We start from the raw sequence: 12,349 nt of genomic DNA on the forward strand, positions 1-12,349 counted from the left end.
ACCGTCCTTTTTTTTGGCCTACCGCAGGGATTGCACTGCTGGGATTTCTGGTTCTACCAACAGTGCGGTTCTGGTGGTGTGAAGAGTGAGAGAAAGGGGCATGATCCAGAGGGTCTCACATTCCCCCATGTTTTGGGGCATTTATAGTTCATCCAACAATCATGGTGGCTCAGCGGTAGAGTTACTGCCCTACAGCGCCAGAGATCCGGGTTCAATCCTCACTACGGGTGCTCTGTGTGTGGAGTTTATACGTTCTACATGACCATGTGTGTTTTCTCTAGGTGCTCCAGTTTCTTCCTACAGTCCAAAATACCTACAGGTTTGGAGGTTAATTGGCTTCAGTAAGTTATAATAAAATGTCCCTAGTGTGTAGGATAGTGCTAGTGTACAGGGTGATCACTGGTTGGCAGACTCGGATTGCCGAAGAGTCTGTTTCCTCGCTGTATCTCCAAAGTCTGTGCTGGTCGTCTCACTGCTATCAATGGATTATCTGTCACGTTTATGCTGGGAGAGAAACACTAGATCCTTGCCTCCTCCCTCGCCACTGTTACAGCAAAAACTCTGTCCAAATCGTTTCAGCAGATCGAACCTCAATGGGATCAAGCACGAGTCCCGGCGAAGACAATGAAGAAGAGTCGTCACTGAGTCAACGTCAAGCAGCATTTCATGAGTTTATTGTCAGAAAAACACACAAGTGTTGTTGACAATATCAAACAATTAAAAAGATGTACAAAAATAATCTGAATCCCATTAACAGAAGCAGTTTGTTAGCAATCGGTAACGTGGTAATATAGTTAATAAACATAGATCAGAGCTTGTGATGAAGTGTGCTCAGAACAGCACAAAGTAATAATTTGGCAAATAAATGCTGCTATTGACAATAATATTTGGTCATATCTAGAATATATATAGATATATATGTGTGTATGTGTGTGTTAAATCAGCTGGAAGGAGCAGAGGTCAGACAGTGACATTGAGCAAAGAGAGCATTCAAACACTACTGGAGTACACTGGCCGGAGGCTCCAATCTAACTGCACCTTCGCATCACTTCACCACTCCCTGCCCCCCCTCAACTCCCACCACTTACTAAGCCTCAAAGCTTAAAACATGGCATCAACAAACCCTAGTTATTCTACTTCCTGATGTTGATGCATGTCTAGGATTCTCAATCTGAAGAATGAAACTATGAGACTACATTTGACCCCAGTCTTTGGCTTTAATTTTCCTGAGCCACAAGCCTAGACAGGAGCCAGCGATGTGGCCTCACCACAGCCGTGCCTCTTTAGGACACAAGCCATTCTCAGGAGGAGAGTGCAAGCGAAGCACTACTCGTGGGTAGAAAGTGAAAGCTGCTCTGATGAGTCCTATCACAGGTGTCCTGAATGAATTACAAATACCAGAGGCACAACATACCTCCCCTGCAAAAGCAGACAAAATTGCTTCTTCACGATGAATTTACCCTTTGAAGAATGATTTACTTTGCATCATACTCAGCCTGGAGGTGATGGAAGTGAAATCTCAAGTTGTATGTGGGTCGTGCATTGAAACGAGAGATTGAAAATCCAACCGGAGAATAATTAAACCTGCAAAATCCCAAATTACCTACCTGGGTCCCAGCTCTGAGCACAGAACCAACAGGAGAGCTCCTTTGGATGGGGAAGTCGACGATGTGTTTGGGAGTTTTGGGTGCAGGAAGGGGGCGTGGTTACTGTGCACCGTGATGGAGCCTTGGTGGGTGGGAAAGTCTGGGGGTTGGTGAGGAGCTTGACATCGAGGGTGTGGGCAGGGCAGGGCATGTGCAGGGACGGTCCCAACCAGTCAGCGAGCACCAGCATTGGTGCAAGGCCCAACTTGAAACTTGAGAGCAGCTTGAAGCAAACGGCGGGCCTTGGGAAGAGTGCCTGGTCAGATTGTCACAGAAGCTTCACAGATGCCTTTTGGGGCGGGAGCCCGCTGTTCCCATCTACCCTCCTCCCATGTGTGGCCCAGTTCCACGGCTGGTTCCCAACGGCCTTCTGAAGTCACCTTGCTGCGCTGGGCACTGAAGTTTAATGATTAACCTGACAATATCTCAGCTCACCTCGGGACTGGTGATAGTGACAGCTCAGGAATGGGGCAGTTCGGGAGCACCTGAGGAGTTGCCTGAGAAAATGCTGGGTGTTCCTCCAACTCTCTCTTCCTCTGCTCTAATACAGCAGTTGTGTGTGTGCAGCTGGCCAGATCTGGTTAAGGGTGGCGGACCAATGTGACATTATGACAAGGCGGCATTTTAACCAATAACCAGCATCTCTTTGAAATCCAAGAGGATTTACATAATTTAAATTCCACTCATGCCTCTGGGTTGCTGGTGCATTCGCCACCGACTTACTCCCTGACATAAAGGGCATACAAGAGGCTACACTGACATCCAATCCTATTCAGAGCAACATGTGAAACGGGATCAAAAATAAAGCGTTGAGCAGCAGGCTTTGAGGCAGGACTGTGAGGGGAGACAGAGAGGGGGGGGGGGGGAGCGACAGACAGATAGAGATAGGGACAGACAAACAGATACTGAGACAGTCACAGAGAGAGAGTGACAGACATATTCTCTATCTAGAGAGAGCCAGACAGAGAGGGAGAGACAGAGAAAGAGAGCAGAGAGGGAGAGACGGACAAAGAGAGACGGACACAGAAAGAGAGACACGCAATGACTGATCTCGACAGGACAGCATGGTGGTAACGAGAGCACATGAGAGCCTGAGCACCAAAGTGAGTGAAAGTCTCTGAGCAGTTTGATGTAATTTGGTCTCTCCCGACTGGGTGGGCACACAGAAACACAGGAACAGTTAAATCCATTTGATCGTTAATTGTTCATATTGGGATCCAATTAACTTTGTTTCTAAGATGGAGCAGAACTTCCCTGAAGATCAGAGTGAACTAGCAGGATCGCGTACCTGCGTCAATGTGGCTGTAATGCAGGCTCCTATCCCACTGGATCCCCCTTTCCCAGGGAAACGCTGGGCGCTAACTAAATCTGGAGACTGTGTACCATGAAAAGTGTGCCTCGTTTTCCTACCATGTTTAGCCTTCGAGCTTTCCATGGGTGATTGGATTAAAAGATTTGCAAAATGCAAAGTGCTGGAGGTACTCAGCGGGTCTGGCAGGATCTGTGGTGGGCATGGACAGATGATGTTCTGAATCGGAACCCTTCTTCAGACTGATGGAGTAGGGGGGAGAAAATTGGAAGAAAGAGGTGGGAAACAAAGCCTGGCAAGTGATAGGTGGGTATAGGTGAGCGGGGTGGTGATTGGCAGATGGGTGGAGTAAGTGACAAAGGCTAAAGGCCCATTTCCTTCCACAGATACTGCCTGACCTGCCAAGTTTCTCCAACACTTCATATTTTGATCGATAGCTACAGCATGGAAAAAGGTTTTTCGCCCACCAAGTCCACGCTGACCATCAATCACGGGTATACTTCTACGATATCCCACTTTCACATTAATTCCCTACACACCGTGGGCAATTTACAGGGAATCAATTAATCTACAAAGCTGCACGTCTTTGGGATGTAGGAGGAATCCGGAGCGCCAGGAGGAAACCCACACGTTCACAGGAAGAACGTGCAAACTCCACACACAGACCGCACGTGAGGTCAGGATCGAACCCAGGTCTCTGGCGATGTGAGGAGGCAGCTTTACCAGCTGTGCCACTGGGCTGCCCTGTTGCTTACGATTCCATCTGCTGTTTCATGTCTCTAAAGGATTTGCATAGCACTGCGAGTGACTCTGGTCAGTGCCTGAGGTGAACGGCCTGAGCTCATAGCCTCTGCTCACACCAGCTGCCGAACATACACCACGCAGCCTCAACACAACATGCATCAGTGACTTACATTGGCTTCACAAACACACATGCAGCATGCAGCACTGCCTGGACAGGCAGCACCTTCATTCACAGGGACACGTGGGGTCCTGAGAGAACATACAAAAGTCGCATATTATGTCGCAACTATTTCCTACACATCTATGCAAAGGTCATTCGATTCATAATGGGTTTGAGAGCCATTTTTAACTGTGGTGAAGGGTGGGCTTGTGACAATTTGTGGACAGCAGGACGGTGGTTAGGATTAAGTCTGCTTTCCCCTGATATGTGTAGCACACAAAGTGCTGGATTAACTCAGCGGTTCAGGCAGCATCTCTGGAGGAAGATGCGGCCCTGTGGCTTCCTCTGAAACATTACCAGTTTGTGCAGATCCTATATTTAGAACAAAAGTTTTCCCAGGTAACAACTGAACAGAGCCTGTGGTTTGTCCCTCACTGCATGGAGACAGTAGGCTGGTCCCATTTACCCTGGAGACTCAGGTTGGGTGGAAATGGACACCGTCCATGACTGTTCCACACACTGAGGAACATCCCGTCCTTCATTACCCAAGAGGGAAGAGTGAAGTAGCATGATATGCATTTCTTGAGGAGCTGCTCATCCAACAATGGAAATGGGATTGGGAAACGGCCCTGTCGAGGGGAAGGAGTCTCACCCACTGAATGTGCAGGTGGGGACTGATGTGTAGTTGCCACCGGCCATGGCAGGAACCCAGTCGTGCAGATCCTAACGCATTTCAAATAAAGCATTCTTCCAACGAGCCAATTAGTCACACAGTAGAACACCATTGGATGTCTTTGCTAATCCACAATCAAAATCTGTTCATACATCCTTCCCTTAGAATGCAGCCAGGTAGACTCAACCAGCAGTCTTCAGGCTGGAAAATCAGCTCCTTTGATCCTTTATATGCAGTGATTATAAAATAATATGGCCACATTACAAACTTGCACCAGACCATTGCCACTGAGACTGCAGCTTCTACAACTCTAGGAACCACAATGACAGCAAGAATAAGCGGGCAATTTCAAATTTAGATGTGGACACAGAAATTTATAATGGGTCAATGTTGATGGGAAGAGTATTAACTGCAGGATTTTAAACATGCTATAGATATGCAAAAGTGTTGATTATAATAACATTATATGCATTTCTTGAGGCAGCAAGTGCAGAGATATGGCAATTAATTACACATGCAGTAACATTTCTACTGTAACATAACAAAGGTCACAATGGACCAAATTACATCCAATGCAGCAAAGATTTTTGTGCTCCGAAGCCTGTTTGATTGAATCCTAACAGTAGCACCAACTCTCACCAGCACATCATGTGTTAATCCCTCCAATATCAAGTCATAAATTTACTCAAACATTCAGTCAAATGAAACCAATCCAAGAATTTGATGGCCTCATCAACATGAGGCAGAGCTGGAGGGACAAGAGGAGTGAGAAGTATCAGACTTCCATCACGAGAGCCAATCTTTGGTGCTGATGCAAGCCATTCCAATTGATGAGCACAATACTGCAGAGATCAACTGAAAGGCCCAGTTAAATGGTTAGAAACAAAAAAATATACAAAAAGTTAATACAACTTAACATTGTTAATTTAAAAACAAAATATTTTAGAAGTTCCCTCAAGTTATTTGTGCAAACACATTACATTTGAAGATTCTATTCCGCAAAGCAATACCGGAACTGTATACTGGCTCATTAAGGTCTGCTATGCCAAAGTCCAATGGTTTTCTCTCCACTTTGATGAGTCGAAGGGAAGCAATCTCTCCAGTTCTGCTGGCCCAATCCACACTGGATATAAATTGACGAAACTCTCAAAATATGAATCCCCTTCGTTCATGCAAGTGCCGGTTTTTCTCAATCATTGCCTGTAATAGGAAACTAAACACAAGCACCAGTCAGTAAATACGCAATACAAAATGATATGGCTGTCATGGTGGTCAGAAAGCCTCCGGGTGTTCCTGAGGTCTGTTCCAGGCCACCATACCTCAAGCAGGATGTTAGCCATGACTGTGAGCGGCACAGTCATATCATAGTCATACTTCGGCCCAATTTGCCGTTACCAACCAAGATGCCCCATCTATACGAGTCCCACCTGCTTACGTTTGGCCTATATCCTTTTAAACCTTTCCTGCCCAACTACCTGTTCAAATGTCTTTTGAATGTTGTTATAGTACTTGCCTAAACTACCTCCTCTGGCAGCTCGTTCCAGTTTCCTTTCAGGATCCTATTAAGTTATTCTCTGCTCACCTTAAACCTATGTCGCCTGGTTCTTGATTTCCCTACTCTGCGTAAATGACTGTGCATTTACCTTACCTATTCCCCTCATGATCTTATACACCTCAATAAGATCACACCTCATCCTCCTGTGCTCCAAGGAATAAAGTCCTAGCCTGCTTAACCTCTCCCTATAGCTCAGGCCCTCAAGTCCTGGCAACATTCTCATAAAAACTGTGACATGAGGAGCAGTGAATCAAATGGCACTGTTGGTTGTAAGTTCTAAGCTTGTACTCCTTTGTCGTTGGAAGGTATGATCTCCTCAGTTTAACTCGAGTACTGCATTGGAGAGTAGCCTTTGATTAAGAAGTAATCCAGGAAATGGTAGACTAGTGGGCCTCACATCACTTTGTCCAGAGATTTCTACACCGTGGACATTTAAGTATTTGTCAAACATATTGTGGAAGCACCTTCCCACATCACCCCCCTTTAGTTTAGTTTACTCTAGTTATACCTCATGGAAACACGCCCTTTAGCTCACCGAGCACCAACCAGCGATCACCAGTACACTAGTTCCATCCTACACACTGGGGACAATTTACAGAAGCCAATTAACCTATAGACCTTCACGTTTTTGGAGTATAGAAGGAAACCGCAGCGCCCGGAGAAAACCCCATGAGATGTACAAGCTCCGTACAGATAGCAGCCGTGGTCAGGATCAAACCCAAGTCTCTGGTGCTGTAAAGGCCGCAGCTGTACTGCTGCACCACTCTGCCACTTGTCAACTTCCCTTCTCAAATTCCTTTAAAATCTCTTAACCTATTATGCCAAAACAATACTTCCACCAGATCTCCCCTCAGTCGCCTACAAGGAATACAAATACAGCCTGGTCTTGCATAATGGACAATCATGACAACTATTTTTGATCTATCCCAGCCTTTTCAAGTACACTCGTTCATACCCCTCAGAGCTTCTTCCAATAACTCCCTAATTTCTGATATTACATCCACTTGGCTGCCCGGGTTGAACAGATGGACCACAATCACCGCGCCTGTGGGCAAAGATTTCAAAGCCTGTCAAGACCCCACCGATTCATCCATGCCGACCAAAATGCCTCATCTAAGCTAGTCCCATTTACCAGCATTTTACTCATATCCCTCTAAACCTTTCCTATCCACGTACCTGTCCAAGTGTCTTACTAATCCAACATTCCTTGGACTTGCTGTCCTTACCCCTCATCCTATGAGAATGCATTAACCCTGAACCTTCCTTGCTTTACTTCTGAATGACTCTCACTTGCCACAGGTACACCTTCACACAAGTAGCTGCTCCCTGTCTGTTGGTCAGGTCCTATCTTATGACACTGAAATTGACCTTCCATAATTCAGGACCTAGGCCGGCATGGATCAGTTGGGATGAAAGGCCTGCTTCCGTGCTAGATGACTACGACCTTATCTTCCGGGCTATCCTTATCGCTGGCAGGTGGTATTACAAGAGATAGGTAATGGATGGAGTTGGTGGGTTGAAGGGCCTGTTTCTGTTTGATACAACCCAATGACTCCGGTAGGCCACATTTTCCAGTTCCCCAAGTGGGGTATCAGGCTGCTCCAGGCCCATTGTTCCTGGATGGAGAGCTCTTAAGTGGACCTGACATCCAATATCGTTTACAGACTGCTGGAGTGTGGCATCTGCAGCTTGGTGAGCTCACACAATGGCTGTGACACAGGGGAGATCCCACATTCGATCATCTGAAGGGTCCCGACCCGAAATGGCATCTATTCCTTTTCTCCAGAGATGCTGCCCGACCCGCTGAGTTACTCCAGCTTTTTGCCACACTGAGTTACTCCAGCTTTTTGAGTGTTCAGTGAACTTTGCAACTTTGTCAGAGCCAAAACGTGGCGATGCTTGTGTACTGCCTTAGTGAGGTCTGCTATATGATTTTACTGTGTTGTATACAAACAACGCATTTCACTGCACCTAGGTACATGTGACAACAAAATATCATTGAATCATTGAATTGAGGATTATTAGCCGCATGTTACACGACTAGGAATTTAATGTCCACACATGGGAATGGTTAAAAATGTCTTAAAATCAAAGGTTTTACATTTAGAAGAGCAAACCACACGTAAAGAATTAAAGGCAGTGAAACCAACTAATGTAAACAAGCTCCCCATACCTTGCTCCTGATATTTCAATGGGACCATTGTGTGTATGCCAGGTTTAGTCTGGAGCTGGCTTCAGGATCTGGCTTCCCAGTCGGACTGTTGGGAAGTCGGCACAAGGTCAGGCTACCTGGCCCAACTCCAAGTGGGATCTGCCTGTGAGGCTGGCAGCCCAGCAATCGGCCGGGAACCAGGACTTATGCAAGGAAAACGTGGGCAAGTCCCAATATCAGCAACGGCGTGGGACATGATGACCCAGGCTACAACTTCTGCCAAACCCCCTTATTTTGCTTATCCGTGCGCACATCTGTGCTTTTAACCTCAAATATTCAATCATTGTACTCATTTTGGCTAAACACTGGGAATTATTTTTTGAGATGGATAGAGCACAGAAATAGGACCATCAGCCTATTCCAGGCAGGGCCTTCTGTCTGAAGAAAGAACTTAACCCGAAATGTTACATTCCCTTTCTCCAGAGATGCTGGCTGACCCGCCTAGTTACTCTAGCATTTTGTGTGTATCTTCGGTATAAACCAGCATCTGCAGTTCCTTCCTACACATTCAGCCACCATGTTTGTGATGACCAAGTTGGCATATTGCATGAGTCCCATTTGTCTGCATTTGGCCCAAATCCCTCTGAACCCTTCCTATCCATACCTCTGAACAAACGTATTTAAAAGATCATAATTATTTTTTCTTCTATAGCTTCCTCTGGCAGCTCATTCGAGATACGGACTACCCTCTGAGTGAAAAAGTTGCCTGGTCCAACATATCAAATAATTATATTGTATAATTTGAAAAAGACACAAATGTATATAAAAGCAGTAGTTTCAGTATTTTCCTTCTCAACCCTATTCTCCTGCCGTCTCCCCATAACCTTAAACGCCCTGACTAATCATGAACACTATCAATGTCCGCTTTAAAAATACCGAATGACATGGCCCCCCACAGCTGTCTGTCGCAATGAATTCCACAGATTCACCACCTTGAGCATTTTCTGGTCAATGTCTGTAACACCTGCAATCCTTTGCAATAGATCACTGAACTTTAATAAACCAGGTATTCTGGAACTGAATCCCATTGAAGAAACCATTGAAGTTCATCCCTGGAGAGTTCCCTATCCCAGCCAGTGTTCCCACCACCACTGTACGTTACCTTTCTGTGAGGACTCTGCAGACCTAGGGCCAGGACGTGAAGGACGCTGTGAGCTGAGCCTGTGGTCCAAGTCTTCAGACCCCGCTCGGTGGGCAGGAAGCCTGCAGGACAAAAAGCTGTAATAAGACTGACTGAATGAAGCCAAATAAAAACATTCTCAGTGGATTCCTCTGCACCTCCACTCCTCCAACAGTACAGTGCCAATCAGACATCGGAGAGCAAGACTGGGAGAAGAGATTTACTTTACATGTTAATTAACAAGGCAAATAACCCCCTCCGCCCTCCATATCTAAAGTGCACCCACTCACACACCCCTTCACTTCTCACCAGTGTTAGCAATAATGCTACTTGGTAATCAACTCAAACTTCAGTCAAATTTGGCTCTAATTTTAACTGTACAGGTTAAAAATTCACCCTGACAGAATTCACAAATGGCTACGAAAATATCTGAGGTATGTAATAAAAATGTGCTGTTTTGAAGTCAATGTGAAAAAGTAAATAAACACAACATGTTTAACTCTCGTTTCTTGACGCGTGCATTATTTAACAATGCAATGCCAACTATTTTCTATGAATGTAATCCTGCCCCGTAACTGAATCGTGGAGGGGCTATAATTTACAACAGGGAATTGAGGATTCGTTTTCATTGTTTAATCTGAAATTCAGTGGGTTTTAATAAGGTGTGACCCAGAGAATCTGTTTAAAACTTTAGCTATTTACAATCTCTGTCGATGATGAAGACACTGAGTGTGATGTATCAAATTTTGCTGAAGATACCAAGATAGGTGAGAACATGAACTGTTAAGATACAGTCTGATAAGAGACAGTGAAACATTCACTATCCATTTCATAATTATACCGAGTTCTACCATCACCTCTGGCAGCTCCACCCTCTGTGTGAAGAGGTTTCCCATCAGGTCCCCATTAAATCTTCCCCCTCTCACCGAAATCTTTGTCCTCTAGTTTCAGACTCCCCTACCCTGTGAAAAAGACTGTGACTCAACCTTATAACTGCCCCTCATTATTTAATTCAGGGACAGTTACTTCCCAGCTGTTATTGGGCAGCTGAACCAACCTATCAACAACATTGGAGACCCTAGGACTATTTTTAATCAGAGTTTCCTGGACTTTATCCCCTCTATCCTGAATCTGTATACTTTTGACAGCTTGATTGTAGTCATACATAGTCTTTCTGCTACTGGATAGCATGCAACAATAAAGCTGTTCACTGTACCTCAGTACACGCGACAATAAACAAAACACCCTTCAGCCTCCTTTGCTCCAGCGAAAACAGTCTATCTGGTCTTTCCTTATAACTGAAGCCATCCAGTCCTAACAACATTTTCGCTGGCAAGGCTCAGTCTCACACCCTTTAGATTCAGAGCCTCACTGTATGCATGCGAGCGTGTGAGCGCGCTGAGCACCAACACCTGCTAAACTCATTCAACTGTGTGTGAGCTGTAAGCCCTAGACAGGATGAAGTGATTGCTAAAAGTAGGATCGACCTCAGGTAATTTTCCCTCATTAGGTTGTTGTGCTCTCATTCTCTGGCACGGCTCCCATTGATGGGGTGATCAAGGTGTGTCAATTCCAGAGAAGGGCAACTGTTTAGGGAGGGGAACAGGAAACTCTGTGCACGAGCCAAAATTCCTGCATTTGGAACTTTGACTTAAATTTGGCTCAATGCCTAGGTTATTTTCAAAAGGTTATTTTCTGAATTTGATTCTTGAAGAACTGGCAATGCTGGGTCAGCCAGTTTGAAGAAAAAAAAGTATCTTTCCACCTCTACTCCCTTCATCTGGCAAGAGAAAAGGCAAGGCAGCTGGATTTAGTAACTTGAACGCATCCATCAAGTTTGCTGAGGCATCCCAAGTCATTTAGGATTCCACGAGAGAATGCACGGATAAACAATATCAACGGAATTCCAGTTCAATGTCAAATCAGGGAAAATTAGGGAGAGTTAACTTTGATGTTACTATATTCAATACATGAAGCATTTATAATTGGTGAAACTAATTTTTTCTTTCATCATTTGAATAGTTTTGATTTTTGACTGGGGGTAACAAGTCATTCAGCATGAAACAGGCCCTTAGCCCAATTTCTCGAATATGATGCCCCAACTAAACTACCACATTTAGCCGATATTACTCTTAAAAGTTTCATATCCCTATACCTGTCTAAATGTCTGTTAAATGTTCCTGCACCGGGCCCGTTTCTCACTCCCTATCTTCTCTCCCATCTGGCAGCTTTAAAAACGCATTCGGAAACAGTTTATTCCTAGCTCTTATCAGGCAACTGAACAGTCCTCTGATCAGCTAGAGTGTGGTCCTGACCTCCCATCTACCTTGCTGGAGAACTTTGAACTATCTTTAATCCGACTTTATCAGACCTCAATGTTATATCTTGCACTAAATGTTGTACTTGTTATCCTTCGTTTGTGCACTGTAGATGCTTGATTGCATTCATGTATGGCCTTTTTTTTGACTGGATAGCATGCAAAACTTTTCATTCTAACTCAGAATGCGTGGCAATCGTAAACAAAACTAAAACTAAACTAAAATGTTGTTTTTGTACCTGCCTTAACTACTTCCTCTGCCAACTCATTCCATATACCCACTGCCTTTGTGTAAAAAAATGTGCCCTTCATGTTCCTGTTAAATCTTTGCCTTCTCACCTTAAACATGCCCTATCCCTATACTGGGGAAAAAGCTCTTGTGCATTCACCTTATTTATTCCCCTCTGCAAGATCATCCTCAGCCTCCTGCATCCAAGGCATAAAGACCTAGCCTGCCTAACCTCTCCCTATAGTTCAGGCCCTGAAGTCCTGGGAAATCCTTAACGGCTTGTACTCATTAGAATTTAGAAGATTGAGGGGGGATCTTATAGAAACTTACAAAATTCTTAAGGGGTTGGACAGGCAATATCTTTAGAATGGAGATGAGGAGGAA

At 44.9% G+C, this 12,349-nt stretch overlaps 1 protein-coding gene across 4 annotated transcripts in view; it reads right to left on the minus strand.

Moving 5' to 3' along the window:
* Positions 1 to 652: 652 nt before the first annotated feature.
* Positions 653 to 12,349, minus strand: part of ccdc50 (coiled-coil domain containing 50) — a 70,039-nt gene continuing 58,342 nt past the window's right edge. For 3 of the 4 annotated variants that reach the window (XM_033031700.1, XM_033031699.1, XM_033031698.1), the window contains 2 exons: positions 9,402 to 9,502; positions 653 to 5,745 (listed from right to left, as the gene is read on the minus strand). In XM_033031700.1, coding sequence (XP_032887591.1) covers positions 5,726 to 5,745; positions 9,402 to 9,502 — 121 coding nt within the window. In that variant the 3' untranslated portion in view covers positions 653 to 5,725. The remainder of the gene's footprint in view (positions 5,746 to 9,401; positions 9,503 to 12,349) is intronic. The other variant, XM_033031701.1, reaches the window with a different exon arrangement.

This window comes from Amblyraja radiata, chromosome 13 (genome assembly GCF_010909765.2).
Source record: "Amblyraja radiata isolate CabotCenter1 chromosome 13, sAmbRad1.1.pri, whole genome shotgun sequence".
Lineage (NCBI taxonomy): Eukaryota > Metazoa > Chordata > Chondrichthyes > Rajiformes > Rajidae > Amblyraja > Amblyraja radiata.